At 43.9% G+C, this 19,669-nt stretch overlaps 1 protein-coding gene across 2 annotated transcripts in view; it reads right to left on the bottom strand.

The window, feature by feature from the left end:
• Positions 1 to 19,669, bottom strand: part of EML4 (EMAP like 4) — a 169,384-nt gene that overhangs the window by 82,538 nt on the left and 67,177 nt on the right. Inside the window, exon 1 of one of the 2 annotated variants that reach the window (XM_069800242.1) lies at positions 16,497 to 16,716. The exons of the other annotated variant lie outside the window; for it this stretch is intronic. Coding sequence (XP_069656343.1) covers positions 16,497 to 16,563 — 67 coding nt within the window. The 5' untranslated portion in view covers positions 16,564 to 16,716. Of the gene's footprint in view, positions 1 to 16,496; positions 16,717 to 19,669 lie in introns of those variants that run through there. 2 annotated transcript variants of the gene reach the window in all.

Raw genomic sequence — 19,669 nt, 5'->3', positions numbered from 1 at the left:
AAAATAACGCACTGCTTGATCTCACATTAATTGTTGGAGACAAAGGTAAAAGCTCTTTCTGCACTTTCTTGTAGAACAATGCAGATGCTTTGAGATGGGTACAGATAAGTCACTGACTGCAGACAGCGATCTCCAATTCAGGGCTCTCAAACATGCAGCATGTTAGTACTTCCAACACTAGCTAAGCCTTGTGTTTTTCTCTTCCACAGACATTTCTTCAGGTTTTTTGAAAGAACGCATGTTGTCACACACCACTCATTTCCTCAGGCTTGATGCTGCACAAGGACCACCATGCTGAGCAAATTGTCTTCCTTCTGCAGCTCATAAGATTAGACTATGAAACATTAAACAATCTCATTTTAGTCCTCTACATGCTAGTTAATAAAAAAAGATGTATTACTCTCCACTAGCCTTTAACAAGCTGCTTTAAATGCAAGTCCACAGTAAGCACTAAGTTTATTTGCACAGATCTTAGTGCAAAATCAGACCATAAAATGAGAGTGCAATGTCTAGTGGATAGTGCCTTAAACATCAAAAGTGATCACCCCAATGGCTAATCTGCCTTTTTAATCATAAACCGTGTAAAAAGATTGCTTATTATTCACTTTAAAATATAGCAGTGCAATGTGCCATGCTAACTGATGGATAAAGAACTTGGTCATACAAAAAAACACCAACAAAAAAACCCCAACCCTCACTCAAGTCTGAAAATGCAGACTGTGCCTAAAAACCTCAGTCAAAACCCTGAAAGGAATATAATCTATGCTGTTAAGAATTTATGCATGACTTGAATAAATGTAAACTGGCCCATCTGGAATACAGACCTGTATATATCTGTATAGATAATCACACACAACAAAATGCAATTTAAAATAAAAGGGGGGGAGGGGACATAAACTATAAATTTAAATCATTATAGCAGTGCATTAAATTTTAGAAGAACAAAGATATAGAACTACACTGGACAAAGTTTCCTTAGGACTTTTCAATTAAGCACAATATATACATTATACAACTGCAGTTTTTTGTCTGTAGGTGATCCATGAGGAGATATTACCCTAGCATGTGAATATTATGAAATGCAATAGTCACTACTGTTCTTTGCTATTTGTGAACTGCTTTATGGTTTATTTGAAGCGAGTTCATGCCTGGCAGCCTACCACTGTACCATTACATTATAAAGAACATCACCTGTGTTTTCAGGCAATCTCATTTAAAGGGTTGGTCTGACATGTAAGATGATCTACCGCTTCATCTCTAGTAATTAGCAGTTCTACTTGTGTACACCAAACAGATTTGTGCACATAAGCTTTCAAATCTTTTTTTTTTTTTCTGATGTGAAAAAGCAAGGGAAGGAGAAAGATTAAAAAATGATACAAAAACATCCTGAAAAAATAACTTTGTAATAACCACAAATTACAGCTGTTATGACAAAAATATTTTTGTAATAATCCTGTGCGTCTGCTGCTGTAAACACTCGTATTATTTTTAATACAGATAATCTAGAAATATATCAGCAAGAGATTCACAGGGCACAACTCCACCCATGCTGTATTTGACCAACACAACTGTTCAGCTTGCCTACGTTTCCAGTATTTATTGGGCACACAAGTTTTAAGAAGAAACAGATCAGACCTCATACTTGCCAACACCAGTTTTGATACACAGACCAAGAAAACAAAAGAAAACCAACACTTACACAGACTTCTCATATTTTATATTGGTATCCGTATAATTACTCGAAAAAGCAGGTAATTATGCTGGCTCTCTCATGTAACCTTCCCCAACTGCATACTTCATATCAGCTCCACCTCCATTAAGACACATCTCAACAGTAAGACTATTCATGGGATTTTTACCACCCACTACTTAAAAAGCCTTGTGGTATCTTTCTTCCCCTAGCATTGCTTAGCTCTTGATACTCCTGACACTGTTCTTAAGCTCAGGACTCTTCAACACTTTGCCTTCAACCAGCAAGACATGCCTTTATCTTCCAAAATGGTGTTTCTGCTCAACAGATGAGCAACTGTTGCTCACTGTTGCTACACTCCGTAGACAGAATTCATGGTGTCTACAGGCACCTGCTTGGGATCCCCCGTATAACTTGCTCAGCAGCAATCCCAGTCACCCCAAGCTCTTTTTAATATCTGATGCCACCTTATTTTCATGCCACAGTAAGAGAAAGAGAGGGGCAGACAGCATCTTTTCTAACACATATGCTTGGAATTTCACATAGCAACCAGAGAGACAGCTGCAACGAACTGCTCTAAGTTACACGTGCATTAAAAATAACACTTTAGCACACATACATTAGGATTCCTTCGTCGAAAATATTTCATGTTGGGCTAGAAGTGTTAGAACACTTCCATGATAAAATGCTAATTTAAGAGTTACAAATTAATAACTTTGCCAAGCATGAAACTATGTAGGTTAAAAATTTCAGTGCCTGGAGTTCCTTTCCCCTATCCTCCCCCATGCCCAAACCGATCTAGTTAAAAGTTTCTAAAGAAACAACTTTTCACATGCTGAAGATGAAGAGGGACCGGAACTCCGAGGTCTTCCTTGTCACCAAGGGCTCTGCCAACGCTTGCCTCCCTGCACCACGACTGGATGGCACCCCGGCCGCCCCATGGAGAAACTCAACAGGCTCCAGCTTTGCAGGATGAAGGCAAAGCCAGACACTGCGTCGGGCTGAAGGGTGCCCAGGGCAGGACACCAAGAGTACGAAAGCATCCATCCTGCACTCCTTAGGCCACACAGAGGAAGAACCTGCAGGTTCTGCCTAACCTGAAACCCTGGACATCAGGGTGGAAAAGTGCTGAGCTCTCACAGGTACCTCACACCAGCAGCAATCAGGCTTTTGATGTGTACAGGGCTGTCCTACCTATGCACTTTGACAATCAAGTCTTCCCGGTTTCAAATTGGGCAATTACTTAATGAGAAAATTAGGTAATTAGCAGATGCTTTTGACCTTAATCTCTTCTTAACTTCACTCTTCATCTGTTAAATGCAAGCATCATCCCACACTGCATAAAGGTTAATTAACACTTGTGGGCTACCGAAGCACTACCATAAGTGCTGCAGCGAAGGCAATGCTTAAATTCATGCACTTCTTTGAAAAGCAAGACTAAAAGCTTTGCCATAAAAATAATATAGGAAGACATGCAAAGAAAATTAAGGCAACTGAAAATGCTGAACAACCGCTTTTTAGGCAGAATCACCTTTTCCGAGTTCTGAGTTGGAGGAGACTATGATCAAGTAATTAAAGGCTGCATCTTAATACCTATATGATCCAGAAGATGAAATACAGGCTTGGAGGACTACCCAGTTCTGACTTTTATGTTCTGTATTTTGACTTCCCACTCATAACACTTTTCTTTAACCATATGACATTACTGCATAAATCTAAAAAATACAACAGCAGTAATTGCCACTGATCTGCTCAACACAACGAATGATAATAATAACCATATTCAGGCTCGGACAAAAGTACCACTACCCAAAACATCATGAAGTTCAGCAAACGTCGTAGAGAGTTTACCGAGAAACATGGGATCATCTGAAACACTGGTTTTCCTGGAGTATTTGCAAACTCAGTTTCACAGACAGGTACCCACCAGTTATCTGGCAGGCAAGGAAATTGGTGTGAAGGCAAGAGAAAGCGGCAGAGAAAAAGAGCACTCAGAGTGATCTCAGACTCTCCACCTCTCTCTGCACCCCTCCCTCCCCTCGGGGCCACTTATTTTTTAACTGTTCTTGTCAGAGTGATGGTGCTAATTCCTGCTCAGAGAACTGTCCATATATTTAGGGTATCTTTTTTTCAGAATTTAAGTGCCAATTCATACAGGTTACCTCTGATTTTCCAAGCTATATTTCCAAGCTATATTTCCAATATATTTTTTCTAGTAACATGCAAATAAAATCCAAGTTTGCAAAATATTCAAGCTTTAGATTGCAACAACTCAGGGAAAGTCCAACATTCCCCATTGCTGCAGTACATCTCCTCTGACGCAAAACATCCGAATTCAGTAGTACCAACATACCTCTAATCTGAAACTTACGGAAACCTTCCAACATCTTAAATATTTATTGCTTATTTGGGCAACAAACTTATCTGAGTTTTTGTTTGTGGTGTGCTTTTAACGGGTACATTTTTGCCCCAGAGGAAAGCTGGTTTTACTCTTGAAGCTTGTTATACTCTCATCAATTCTAGGGTATAATTTCAGCAGCAAAACAGAAAAGCACTGAAATCATTGAGATAACATCAGGCAAAGCAACATACCCTCTTCTTTTATGGATACAATTTATTTTGTACCATGCAATGTTTATTTGCAAAATTTTACTAATCTAAAATCCTAGAAGACAAATGAATAATCTCCAGCTTCTGTTACACAGCAATCAAGTTAGACATTACCTCTGCAAATAAAAGTGTTGGAATATTTCTGAAATTTGTTGTATTGGCTGCTTCATTGTGCTGTTCTTTTTTCCTGCCCCTAGGACTCATAAGTAACTAATTTGTAACATCAAAAATACCACTGTACAAACTACGTTTCTTTTATCTCATTCTGTGCTATTTTAAGGCACTCTATCATAAATGCCACTATGCAAAACTCCATCAAGTCAGGAAAAAGAGAGTCCTGGCCTATTTTATTAATTTCCTTTGCCAAAAGAAATATGTTTTTGTCCACACTGTCCACTTATGAATCTGGGTTGTACAGGTTGTGCAGCTGTCAGTGGTTGCTTGTGTTTCACAGGCAATAGGATGTTATCTGGTAGATTTAGTGTTATGTTTGCGCAACAAGAATAATCTCCTGTTGGAATGATGGACATGCATATAAAAATACCAGTATTAGGGTACTGACACGTTAAAGAGATTTACTTCTTGATATTGATATTAAACATGGAGGCAAATGCTGTTCTCACTTGTCTTCATCTTCCTTCATGCTTAAGGGACAGCTGCCCAAGCCTGTCCTTTGCAGCATCACTTCAGGCCCAAAATTCAGCCTTAAAGCGCAGACACCCCTGTTCATCAGCACTCCTCCAAATTCACAGCAGCCCTCTTGTGGGTGCCAGGACAGCAGGGCAGGATGCCACGCTCCTCCCATGGGACAGAGCCCTGCGCCCACTCCCAGGGAGGCTGGCAGCTCCCCACAGGCCACCAACTCACTGCAGTTCGGTTTTGTGGTGCTGGCATCCCCCTGGGCACTCAGAGCTCCCTCTCCCAAAACACTCCTCTCCCCCCCAGGGGAAGCCTTCCCTTTCAGCTCTGCTGAGAAGAGCGGGATCTGGTGGGTTTTTGTGCTCAACAGAAACACACACCAGAGGAGGGAGGGGAAAGGGACCAGGGCTGGTGTACACAGCAGGATATTTGACAGCTCTTATCTCTCCAACTCACGGGACACAGTGATTTCAGATAAAGGTAAAATCTGTTTGGAAAGAGACTTGGCAACTCACTGTCTTATCTGAGTTTTCTAGTATTTCATAGAATCATAGAATTATTTAGGTTGGAAAGGACCTTCAAGATCATCGAGTCCAACCATCATCCATGCCCACTAAACCATGTCCTGAAGTGCCTCGTCTACACGCTTTTTGAATACCTCCAGGGGTGGTGACTCAACTACTTCCCTGGGCAGCGCATTCCAATGCCTGACAACCCTCTCAGTAAAAAAAAATTTCCTAATATCCTATCTAAACCTCCCCTGTCGCGACTTGAGGCCATTTCCTCTCGTCCTATCTCCACCCACCTGACAGAAGAGACCAGCACCCACCTCACTACAACCCCCCTTCAGGCAGTTGTAGAGAGCGATAAGGTCTCCCCTCAGCCTCCTCTTCTCCAGACTAAACAGCCCCAGCTCCCTCAGCCACTCCTCATAAGACTTGTGCTCCAGGCCCCTCACCAACTTGGTTGCCCTTCTCTGGACACGCTCCAGCACCTCCATGTCCTTCCTGTAGTGAGGGGCCCAAAACTGAACACAGCACTCGAGGTGCGGCCTCACCAGTGCCAAGTACAGGGGAACAATCACCTCCCTGCTCCTCCTGGCCACACTATTTCTGATACAGGCCAGGATGCCGTTGGCCTTCGTGGCCACACTTGGGCACACTGCTGGCTCATATTCAGCCGGCTGCCAACCAGCACCCCCAGGTCTTTCTCTGCTGGGCAGCTTTCCAGCCACTCTTCCCCAAGCCTGTAGCGCTGCATGGGGTTGCTGTGACCCAAGTGCAGGACCTAGCACTTGGCCTCGTTGAACCTCATACAATTGGCCTCAGCCCATCGATCCAGCCTGTCCAGATCCCTCTGGAGAGCCTTCCTACCCTCGAGCAGATCGACCCTGCCTCCCAACTTGGTGTCATCTGCAAACTTGCTGAGGGTGCACTCGATCCCCTCGTCCAGATCATCGATAAAGATATTAAACAGAACTGGCCCCAATACTGAGCCCTGGGGAACACCACTTGTGACCTGCCGCCAACTGGATTTCACCCCATTCACCACAACCCTCTGGGCTCAGCCATCCAGCCAGTTTTTCCCCCAGCGAAGAGTACACTTGTCCAAGCCATGAGACGCCAGTTTCTCAAGGAGTATGCCATGAGAGACAGTGTCAGAGGCCTTGCTGAAGTCCAGGCAGACAACATCCACAGCCTTTCCCTCATCCACTAGGCGGGTCACCTGGTCATAGAAAGAGATCAGGTTGGTCAAACAGGACCTGCCTTTCATGAACCCATGCTGACTGGCCCTTCTTATCCTGGACTTGCCATGTGAGTGCTCTCAAGACAAACCGTTCCATAATCTCCCCTGGTACCAAGGTCAGGCTGACAGGCCTGTAGTTCCCCAGATCCTGCCTCCGACCCTTCTTGTAAATGGGTGTCATGTTGTCAAGCCTCCAGTCATCTGGGACCTCCCCTGTTGACCAGGATCACTGATAGATGATGGAGAGTGACTTGGCAAGCTCCTCTACCAGCTCTCTCAGTATCCTTGGATGGATCCTGTCTGGTCCCATAGACTTGTGAGTGTCCAGACAGCATAGTAGGTCACTAACTATTTCCTCTTGGATTATGGGGGGTGTATTCTGCTCTCTGTCCTTGCCTTTAAGGTATAAGAATTCCTTCCCCTTATTCACAACCCATTTGCGGCCATTGCTTTATTATCTCTCAATACCAGAGCCCATTCAGGAAAATGCCAACTTTCTCTCCAGCAAGCCAAAGTGACCTTGAAAAGTTACTGTCCCTCTTTGCATTTTCTTATCCAAAGGATGATGATACGCTCACTACCTTGTGAAAAATAAGCTCTATTAAGAGACAAGCCTTCTGGAGGGAGTATTAATTCCAGTGTTAAGTTTTCTCCCGTGATCATCCATCATGGCTGAGGCACTGCCACACCGGAGCCAAGGCAACCAGTTGTGCTTGTGTGCCCGTCACGCTCTGTCCCAGCAGGCTTCATCCCCTGCAGAAGGCACCCCTGGTTCCCAGCTCTGTGTTGAAAACATTACACTCGCTGTTGCAGCAGGGGTTACCACCTCACAGTCATTACATGTCTCCTGTATTCTGTAGGCAAGAACAGACATAAGGTTTGCTTTTGATATTTTTAAAAGTCCATGGTTTCTTGGGAGTGTAAGACTAAATCTCTTTAATTGCAAGCCAGATCCAACATGACACTTCTAACAGCAGCAGTCAAAATCCCACTTTTGTTTACCTCCACAAAGATGCCTCCCCAACTTCTGCAACTGCTTTCAGCTTTGATACTAGAGGAACACCTCTACAACAGCTAATGCTTACTCCAGGTACAACCAAATCAACAGCAGTTTGGTGGGGTTTTTTTGCATAGGAAAGATCTAAAATGTCTCCATACAGACTAGTCATAGTATAGACGCTGCTAAGCTATCTGCGTAGTTTAAAGGATAAAGCACAAGCTGCATGACTCCCACACAGCCAACCTGTAAGGTGGTATCTGCAACTACTCATCGCACATTAGTCACAATCTCCATTTCAGTTACTACAGAGGAGCAAGTATTGAGAAATAAAGGGAATATTTGCACATTGTGTGTCACAGAAAACATTTCAGACCAGACAGCAAGTATCTATCCTGGTGTAAGTCAACAGCCACCCTCGAAAAGGGGAACCAAACGTAAATACAATTAAAAAAAAATGACTAGTTAAGCTCCTTTTGTTTTATTATGTTAATGATTAAATAGCCCCAGCAAAGCTTTGAAGTTAACACCTATAAACAAGGTGTGGGTGGAAAGCATTGCTCACACCTTTCCTGCCACTGTGGCTGCTGCTGCCTGACAGGAGACGGACTGCCTGGTCATCGATCCGGCCATTCTGCAACATGCTGTGTGTGAACAGCTGTAGAAATATTTCATATTAATGTTTATTATTTTACAAAGAAAGATACTCTTTTAAGCAATTCAGACTGCAGATCTACCATCCAGTGTTGCCACATTTTCCTTAGCAAGGACACTATAAACAATAAGTTTCCACAAATGCTCTGCAAACCAGTGAGCTAACTGTCAAATTGAACTAATTTAATTCATGAAGAGGAAGAACCCTTGAACAGCATGTGTGACTACACATATATATTAAAAAGCTATAGTTAGGCTGCTTCCACAGAAATGAATACATAAAAATGAAGCCAGTTTCAATGGTAATTTCAGTTGCTAATCCTGGCACTATTACGCCTAAAATGGAAAACTCCACTGGAAAGGGAGGAATTAGGTCTCATCTTTATTTAGGCTAAGCCACAAAGCAGGTTTCAGAATTGATTCACCTGCAACCAAACACAAACACATGGCAACAGTGTTATGTGATGCTACAAATTCCCAGAGAAAAATCACTTAACAGAACATTTTGGATGACACAGGCAGGCTAAGACCTTATAGAATTTCACCTTGAACAAATTTTATGTAGAAGTCCTACATGAAATTGAAGTGTCACAATCGCTATTGATAAATCATATGAAACCATCATGAACGCGTGCATGGAATGTGCCTGCATGGGAAAAACATACGCCTTTTCACGGGGATACCTTTTCCTTCCTTCTCAAAGAATCCTGTAGGAAAACACATACATTTCTTATGTGGAATGTTTGACAAATTTTGTAAACTCAAAAGGGACCACATTTCTATCGAAGCTGCTTAAATACATCATGTTTTGTATCATAAACAGATTACTACCTGTTCTTTGAACAGATGGGGCCTCTGAAGTGGAAAAAATCTTCAGGTTTCTTTTCCCACTATTTGGTACAAAGCAACAGTTTTTTTAGGCAAAGAAATATCCCTACAAATTAGCAAGGGAGACGGGACTGATCATGGATGTGTCTGGTATTAGAAATGATCAAGTACTACAAATGCTTGACAGGAAAACAAGAATTAAATCTGGCTGGGACTAAGTAACAGCAGTGTCACAAACCAGGAATAAGCTTCATTTTTTCCCATTTTCTTCCTTATTCCCCAAAATCAAGGCATTAACTAATCAAGAACTGACATAAATCAAAGCCGCCTCAGAAAGAGCAATCTTTATGTGCTAAAGTACACAAGTTCAAAAAAAGCAGCAACATTTTGCTGCAAATGTACACCACCACTGATGCAACCACACAGCCTCTACATTGCCACTAAATCTGCCACTGCCACATCGGCCACTGCTCCTTCGCACACCTACCACAGAGCTTTTCTCTTCAGTACACTGGGTATCGCTTCCAGCTTTTTATAACAGATGAGGAACAGCAATGCTAGGTAAAGCCTGCCTGCAACCCATGGAAAGAAAATTTATAGTTTCATACTAATAGACTTCAAACTAATGAAGTGAAAAGCACACTGGAAAAAGCTGTATGTTGTAGATCTCCAGTGTTTGCAATTCAGTTCTCTTCCCTTTTTAAAATCCTGGAGATTTCTATAACTTTGTTTGATATCTGGGAGGGAACAATCTAAAACCAAAAAAATAATAATTATTCTGAAAGTAGCTATCATCTTAAACCACAGCTTATCTAGTTTATTCCTTTAACGCTTATGTTTTAAGATTGATTAATTCCACATACACTTATTAAGCATTCGCTATACTAATTCAGCTATTTATACATAAAAAAGAACCATCCAGGAGCATGCAATTTCTGCATAATAATGCCAGACAAAATAACAGATCGTTCATGCATGAAAAGGACCCCCCCCCCCCAACAGAATAGATCAATAAGAACAAAATTGGTTTATACATTTTCAGCATCTTCTAACCTTTCTGATAATCTTATTTTACAAATTTTATTTTATTTTTAGCATTAGCAGGAAAGAATAAAAACTGAGATAGTATGAGCAAGTTCTTTGGGCTATGACCTGGGGTATGGCCACATAAACTACGAGGGAGTGAGCCCAAGAGGGAGTTAACAGCATCACAGCTTCCCTGTAGTAACTACTCAAGTGCACTCTCTTACTCAAGACTAAATGCCAGGTTGTTTAACCTACTAATCCACATTTACAAACCTACTGTGTCAACATGCTCTAAGTTTTCCGCCTTCACTTAGCTCTCTGCAACTCATGTGCAAGCCCACACTCTAACTAGGTGTGACCATCTTTTCTGACCTGCAACAGCAAAAAGTCCTCGTACGGGAGCACTACACGAAACGCAGCTTGTACACCTCAGAGCTGGGGAAGACCTCCTGGCATTAACCCACAGGCGGAGAGGACAAACGACCCTGCCCCAGCAACGTCACTGCTCTGGTGCAGAGGGAGCCATGCCAGGAGCACGGCTTTGCCCCTGCCAGCTCCTGCCAAACCCCTGCCCAACAGCCCCCGGGGCCATTCTTCCACCAGTCGCGTAATCTAACCCCAATATAGAAACTGCACGTGATCAGTGCAAACCACTCAGGAATCAAAAGCCACTTCCACCTCCAATTTTTGCCCCTTTAGCATCTAAAAAGAAACAACCCCCCAAAAACCCTTACCACTCAAGACACCGTGCCACTTAAGCAAGCCATTGAGCAAATGGGTAAAAGTAACGGTGGCAACAGCATGCAAAAACCTGAAGGACCAACTCAAATCAGCTTCTCATGGAAGGGAACGCTCTGTTCGATGCGTCTCATAGGTATCAGAAATCTCACCGTGGGTATTCTCATGGTTTTAAATGCTTCTGAAGAGCATCACAAGCAAACAAGGGCAAACCCCAACAAATTCATGCATTCTTAGAGCATATGAAGAACAAAAAAGATGCTGCGAGAGAAGGGTAAAGCCAGAAAATGTGGCATCTAAATTCTATCTGGTTTTGCGATACGTCACAGCATCTTCTCATCACACGATAAACAACTGTGACCAATGACTGCCACATCTGGTCATTCTTTCTCCTTCCCCACTCACAGGGCAGGTTCTACAAGTCCAGCAGTTTTTCTGTGTTTCTTTGCAAGTTATGCTCTCAGAGCCACTCTGTCTCACTGCAGAATGAGCAGGTTGAAGAACCACTTTAGTTTTGCATGCTGCAAAAGGGAGGTTTCCAATGCTGCTGCTTTCCTGATTAATTTATTTATCCACGTGAAGCAGGGGTGTGATGTAGCGTTCATAAAGATACTTTCTTGGGTTTCTTAATCTGGGCATTACTCAAAATTTGAGACCATTGACTTAGTGCTCAGAAAGCGTGTGCACGCTGAACGTTTTTATCTGACCTCTAATGACAAGTTTGCTGTGTCAACTGCACCTTTGATATTTCACCAGTTTTGATACTTCAGCAACTTCAAGTGTGGCTTGCAATTACTTCACCTTGCAACTACTTTCTGCGACTGCTAAGGAAATGCTAACCGTTACCCTGCACAAGTCATCATTATCTTCTCAACTCTCTTTTGATGACTAATACATATTCCTAGAACTGTTAGAAGTGAGATAGAGACCCAGACAGGCAAAGCAGAAGAAACATTACCAAAAAATGTAACCACGTTTTTAAAAGGTAACTATCAAGTTAAAGAAACTAGACTTGTCCACTGAGTCTAGGTAAGTATTAACCTTCTAAACAGTGTGAGTTGAAAACCCCTATGGACCTTTGCGATATTTGTAATTTTATGCTGTATCTACATGGCACTGCTGTTACAGTGCAAAACTGCAGATATTTAGTCATATGCTATAGATTAATAAAACAGTTATTTACCAAAGTATATACCAGATATACTTTTTTCTGTTTCTCAGCCGAGACATACATTGAAAGATTTTTAATGAGCTGTGTAGGCGCAAACATTTACAGGCCATCCACAGTCAGTGACAATCAAACACTGTGTTTGACCTGACAGAGGGATCCACGTGGCTCTGCGCGATGCCACCACACCAGCCTGTACTGTGCATGGTTGGGTCAGACCAGGCATGTCCCTTCTCCCAGTTACCTGGAAAGGCAGTAGTATCCGAAGAGGAAGTAGCACCTTGACAATAAATTTAATGTAATAAAGCCTGGAAACAGCTAGCCCACCTAGCTTAGAGCTCCCTTCATTAAGCATAGGCTCAGCTAACACATGAACAAAGTAAATACTGCTTTGTCCAACTGTGCTTATAATTACTCTAATATAACCACTCAATAAAAGCTTCATTTAACTCTGCCAAACTAGTAGAAGGTGGTAACTAAAACTATACTAACCTGATAAGGAAGTAGAACTTAAAAGCAAGTATACATTATCCTGCAAATTCTAGTAGACTTATGGCTGTGCAAGAGGCAGCAATGGTATTTTCACAAACTATAATGAGATGGGATTTCACCTCTAGACATAAGACAAGTATCCTAGCTGAAGATGTCCAACTGATGTGGAAAATGATGCCAGTAAAGAGTGGTAGCTCTCAAAATTTCCTTCTATAAAGTATGATATAATAAGCAAAGAAGCATACAAAAGGAGAGCAACATCCCATCCGTCCCTACATTCAGAAATCCCCAATTCCAGGCATTTAAGCCCTTCAATCACAAGCATGAATGGCCACGTCCACAAAAATGCAACCTTTTGCATTCATTTCTTGGTGACTGTTGTTCCTCCTGGTAGGGACCAGTTTGCCCTTCTGTCAGGTGATCAATAGGAAGCAGAGAATTTTCCCAAAATACAGCCTAAAGCATTTGGACTACCGTAACCTTGGGGAAAGGGAGCCCCAGCTCCTGTGGAATAGCTGGGTTGCATTTCACTATTTCTAGAAAATAAAATGCTCTGCCTCCTTCACTGAGGAAACTCACTGCGGCCCTTTAAGCGTGCTACTATCAAATAGGGTTTTTTTCTGGAAAACAGGAAAGCCAGTTCAGAAAAACTATTAACACATCTCTAGCCCAAGACTGTGGACAATACATTCCTTATGTCAGATACCAATCCAAAGTAAGTACTCCTCTGCGAGCGCCTGGTTAGGGAAGCAATGCAGCAAGAGCAGCAATGTGCACTGGCCACCGTCATCCCTGCCAGCGAGGCACAGGGCAAAGTCTCTGCCAGCCAAGGTGCCCTCCATGGCACGGTGACACCCAGGGAGGACGCAGTCTCACCCTTGCAGAAACCCTGCAGAGCCACCACAACACCACCACCTTTACCACCAACGCCTCCAGCAACTGGCAAATCCCCACTGTGAAACAACGCCTAAGCAAACTCTCTACTAGTCTTAACATTAAAGATAAATGTATCCAAATCAATTCAAGAGTCTGGAAAAAAGCTTACAAATTTGGGGACATTTGTGGGGTTTTCTTCTGTTTATAAATACTGTTTACAATGCCAAGTGTCATTGGAGGCAGATATTTAATCAAGAAGCATGCAAAACTAACAGTTTTGTTTGCAGGTAAATATTTTCATTGGTCAAACTAAAAATTTCTATCCTGATCTGTATCACCTAAGCCAAATTCTAGCCCAGACCTAATTTGATAGCTAAGATCTTTCCCAAGGGACATGTTATGACAGAAGCCCTTGCCTTAGCTTCAGTTATAAAAAGCTTATTAAATGTAAGTAGAAAAAAGAAGTCATCCCTACTGACATCAAACAAGTGTTTTTTAAAAATCTGATTCAGCTGCCCATCGGCACTGATATCCCATATGGTAAAAGGAAGTGCTAATTCTTCACTGCTGAATTAGGAATTTATTTTTAGCTTTGGCAAGAAATGAGCTACTGGACATAGGTACAGTCATACCTGTGCAGAAAACAAATCACAATTAAAGGTAAGGTAAAGAAGTTCCTATCGAAAAGCATATCACTATAGGATACTTACTAAAAAAAAATTAAGTTATCCCCCAAACCTCACCTGAAATACCCTACTGTTAGTACAAAGCCTTCATCTCCTTCAAATAAAGCAAGAATGAGCATGTATGGCCAAAAAAAAAAAAAAATTCTTTCTACAGCTTAATCTCAGGCTTTTCCTACTTGTTACCACTGCAAAGTTGCTAAAAGCCCTCGAGGCAAGGAGCTCTCGAGGATGAAGTTAGAAATTTCGTATGAACAAAGCACTTGTTAATTCTCCAACATAGCAGTTTCTTATCACTGTAAGTTCACTTGCCAGCCAACACACATTCCTCAGAAAACTTTATATAAATGTACATTAGGTTTAATGATTTAAGTAGGAATCAAGTTTTAAATCAGCAGAATACATTACAGTGCTAAGAGTATCCAAAGCCACATTTTCTTTTAATTACAAATGCCGTCTTTAACCCTTATCCAGCAAAATCCTCAGTCTTGTATCAAGATTATAGCCAAAATTATTTTTTTAAGATGCAGAAAAAAACCTGGAGTAGAACATACGCATTGAGAAAAGAATGTATTTCTTGCACCTTATTCTGCTGCACTTCTAGACAAATCTCAAAGGTAAGTCCACCATGCCACACTCACTTCTGAATTTCAAGATATGCCTCAAGCTCAAGTCTGAGACACTGCTATATTTTTTACAGATAACCACAGAAACTCTTGCTAAAAGCCATTAGAGTCAATAGAAATGTCAACATAAACCTCTACTAATCAGTAACAAAGTTGCAAGTTATAGCCACAAAAATTACTGTTCTTTGGAATTTTATTCTGAAGATAAAAGAGCTAAACATTAGCCTTTCCTTTCTACCATAAAAATCCTTGCAAGCCTGCAAAAGATTGTACGAAGCACTTGTAATTTTAAAATTTCCAATTCACCCTCCCTCTTTCCTCAGGGTTGCAACATCTTGAATTCTAAAACAAACGCTCTGAATTCTGAAGCCGATGAAACTACAGTGCATTGCTCACTTTAAGAGTAAGCAAAGTCGTTCCTTTCTCCCACTAAATACACACAGAAATCTATGCATTAAATACCTGCCCTTATTTCCTTTTCTTATTTTTTTTTAAACAAACTGTTGACCATCATATTTAGGGCAGAAGTGTACTTTTTTCTGTGCAAGATACCATATTCATATCAAAACCGCGCGGCATGAATCAGCAGACAAAGAAGAACAGCTCAGTGACGTTTGTTTCATTTGCAGTAAAATACTTCACCGTATACAGGAGCAATACATTTTTCCTCCGATCCGATTTGTCGAGGGGGGTTATTTGTTTGGTTGGTCTTTTTAAGCCTTAACTCATATGCTTTTGGCTGATGCAGCTAGAACGCTGCAAGTAATCACCCAACTTACACTCAAGAGAGGCCGGTTTGATAGCAGCTGTTTAAAGAGAGGAAAGAGGTGTCGAAATATTTAATTTTTACTGCGACACTAGTGAAAAATAAAGCGGGGGGGAAAAACTTGGTTCTGAAGGGCAAATCCGTGTTTTACGGGCGCACAGAAAGTAGAGCAATGCACGCGCTGGGAGCCGCAGCCGATGCAGGGAAGAACTCCCCGCTCTGAACGAGCCTTTACTGCCTCCTCCTGCCCGAGAGGCCCGCACGCTGCCCAGGCTTCCCGGAGCGGGCTTGGGCTTACTTGCCCTTTGCAACGCGTAGAACCGAGAGGTGGAAATGAAAGGCTGGACGCCCAGAGGCAGCTCTCCCCCGAGGGCTGCAGCGGGCCCCTGCACACACCGCCACCTCCCGCTCCCACTTCAGAGGCCGGGCCGGGCCGGGCCGGGCCGCCCGGCGGGACCCGCGCTGCCGCGGCGGCGGCGGCGGCGGCGGCGGCGGCGGCGGCGGCGGCGGGAGCAGCCCGCAGGCAGGCTGCAGGGGCGGCCACGCCGGGAGCCTTCTCTCCAGCAAGCGCTAACTTCGCCGCGATCCTCCTGTCATTTTCTCTGCTACCCGCACACGTCAAAACTCTACTTAATTTTTTTTTTTACTTTTCTGAAGGTTAGGATGCTGCACGGCAGCGAGCCACTCAGCCTCCGAGTCAGCGCACCTTGCTGGCTGCTAAGGAGCGCGCAGAGTTCACTGAGCCGCGCAGGTGAGTACTGAGCCCGGCGCTCACTCCGCAGCTTTCCCTTCTCCCCCTCCGGGGAAGGGAAGCGCCGAGCGAAGGGCGCGGGAGGTCTCTCCGGGGGAGCCCTGCCGCCCTCCCTCCCTCCCTCCCGGGCGCGCTGCGCGGGCGGCCGCGGAGCGCGGCGGCGCCCGGCGGGCCCTCCCCGTGCGGGGCAGGCGGTGGTACTTTACCCGCGCAGAAGCCGACGAGCGCCGAGGGGTCGCAGGCTGCGGCCAGGCAGGGCAAGCCGTCCTCCATTCCTCTCGCCGACGCCGCCGAGCCGGCCCCCCTGGCGGCCCCCGCCGCGGCTCAGAGCGGGCCCCCGCGCCCCGGCCCAGCCGGCATGCCGCGGGCTCCGCGGAGGCGCCCCGGGCCGCAAAGCCCCGCTGTGGCGGCCGCCGGTCCCCGCCGCCTCTCCCCGCAGCCCCGGCGAGAGCGAGAGGCTCGAGGGGGCGGGATGGGGACAGAACTCGGCGGCGGCCGCAGGGAGGGGCTAACGCTCCGACGTCAGCCCGCCGCTGGCCCCGGCGCTCCCGGGCGCGGGCAGCGCAGGAAGGCTCCGCTCCGCTCCGCTCCGAGCCTCCGGCACCGCGCCGCGACGGCTCGGGTGCCTTCTCGTCAGGGACGCGCAGCTCGCCGGCCTGCTTCCACGCAGGAATCCGGCAGCTGTCCCCTCACTCACCGACCGACAGGGTCTCGCACCCTCCCCGCGTGAAACCACAGCAGCGGGGCGGTCGCACAGGCAGCCAGCCCACTGCACCGCAGGGTACTCGCCGCCGGTTTCAGAACCGCGGCGCTCGCTGCCAAAAGCCAACGGCCATCGATTTGCCCTCGGTCTGAGCGCGAAGAGCCACCGCAGAGGACTAACGAAAAGGATTTCTATACCCCGTCAGTTCAGATGAACCATTACCGTTCCAAAGCGCGTTTCTGTGTCAGAAACGGCACAGACCTGCTCTCAGTCAAAGCACAACCTGACATGAAAAGTTCACACGGGGGGGGGGGGTAGGAAGGGGGTGGTTGGTTGTTTAGTATTATATTTGAATATTTCTCATATGACATCTTTCGAGACGAAAGAGCAATGACATCACCGGAAACAGAGTCGTATCCATTATATTAAAACAAAGCAAAATACTGTGGCTTAAACGCAGCAGCTTTGCAAAGCTATCGTTCTATTCAGCAGAAGGGAACTTGTATTACAAACGCATTACAATCTATTTAGCGTGATCATGATTTCGTCTGTCTTGCAAGATGAAGCACAGCCAGATGAGAACTAATGAATGCAACATGTGTTCATTCTTTTGGTAGCCGTGCCTGAGGCCAGTTGGCAGAATGACTACAGCAAGATAAATGTCAAAACAAAACTATTTGTGAGTATGTACTGCATATATTTTGCCTAGTCTCTCTATCATACTTCAAATAGTTTATGATTTTCAAGCTTTGCAAGCATGATAAATAACTCTATGGATTAAAGTTTTGACTTCCAGACAACAGTGGGATAGTAAAAAAAAAAAAAAAAAATACACGAGGGAAGTCCATGTCTCCCATTCAAAAAACAAGGCGCAGCGCTCTTCTCCACCGTCACAAACGGTTGATAAGAAGGTTTGTAACAACACATATAGTTAAGACAGCACACAATGGGTTTTGTGTGTTTTCCATAGAATTATCAATCTACATAATTTCAGCAGTATCTTCCTTTTCCAGCAGCTCCTGACACATTGGAGGAATTGACCTCTGCAGTGATTTAAAAAAAAAAAAAAAAAAAAAAAAAAAAGAGAAAGGCAGTCAGCTGAACACAGGTCTGCAGTATGAAGCCAGCCAGGAAACTACCACGATTAATAAAAGGAAGGGACTAAAAGACTGAATGGTGGACGACGCTAAAGGGTAAAAGGCAAGGGCACACAATTAAGGAAAGGGCCCTACTGAAGCCATGGGCCTCAACATGCAGCCGTGGCACTGGGATTGACCCATGCTTCCAACTTGTCCCAACCACTATGTTGCATCACGTCATTAGATGAAACAGTCTTCATTGCAAGATGAAACACCGAGCCTTATCTGGGGTGGGTTGGACACACAGAATTATTTAACATGCACAAACATACATTTTGGTATCCCTTCAAACTCAACTTCTTTCCTAATACAACTATGAAGCCTTGAAAGAAATTGTGGGCAAAAATCCTCCATGAGGCCAAACAGACACTGTATGTGCTGGTAATGACAGGCACAGAGAGCAGAAAGAGCTTGATTTGCAATTTTAAAGTGGCCATTAGTGCTCCAAATGATGGCAGATTACATACAGCTGGCAAGAAGCATCCAATGTAGTTCAAACTAATAAAATTTTTTGGAGTGTTTCATTTTGAGAGTAAGAAAAACACTTTATATAAAAAAGTTAGGATCTCCTACTGTACTAAAAGCATATTGAAATACTGATATTTCCATATCTATGACCCTAATTTTTAGCTCTAAAAAGAATGGATCTCCTCAGTGTAGGGGAAAAAAAAAAGTTGCATTAAGGCAGTTATTTTAAATAGATGCCTGCTGAATCAAGAGCATACAGGTTGAGGCAGAAGGAACAAAGCAAATGTTAGACCCTCTGAATGCTAACGTTTGAAGTAAGATTTCAGATGGCCCACTGTGCACAGCCCACCCTGAAAATGGCAGCAGCAGTCTCAATCCACCCATCGCCTGTTCCCTGCTGGTCTGAGGACTTAGATCAAAATTCTTTTGCCTAAAATTGATTTGCCTTTGAGTCTCTCATGAAAGCCTTAACTCCTCATAAGGATTTTTCCACTCTTCTAGCTCTGGCCCATACCTGGCCTTCTAAGCAATCTCACTATCTTCAACAGCTGTCTACCTCTAACCTTTTCAGGCTTAAAAACCATCTCAGGCTGCTCTTCCCTGCTGTTATTTAACATGAATGAGGGGGATGAGGAGGTACTCAAGTTCTTAAGTATTTTAGGCAGGCACAAATGATAAAACAAGTACTTAAAATACGGCACAGACCAAAATAAAACATATATGACATAGGCAAGGAACCTTTGCCTAGGAAAAAAAACCTCTCAGTATATTAGTGGTGCAGATTACAATGTTACACCATGAAAAAAAAAACCTCTCCATTCTAACATAATAACTACAGTTAAAGATCAAGAACAGACCTCCGCACATTGCACAAGCACAGATTCATTTGTTGTTTTTGTCCCCAACACACAGATATTTAGGAACGTTACACATCTGGTAAGAAAAGCGGATGTCTCAAAGACCACAGCAGATTATGAACCTACAAAAGGAACCATTTTAGACACGTATCAGATTTTCATGCATCAAAAAACATTCCAACCCACCTTCAGAGGGGGGAGCAAACGGCTCC

The sequence above is a fragment of the Haliaeetus albicilla genome, chromosome 13, assembly GCF_947461875.1.
Source record: "Haliaeetus albicilla chromosome 13, bHalAlb1.1, whole genome shotgun sequence".
NCBI classification, from domain to species: Eukaryota; Metazoa; Chordata; class Aves; order Accipitriformes; family Accipitridae; genus Haliaeetus; species Haliaeetus albicilla.
This window is presented reverse-complemented; position numbering and strand designations above follow the sequence as displayed.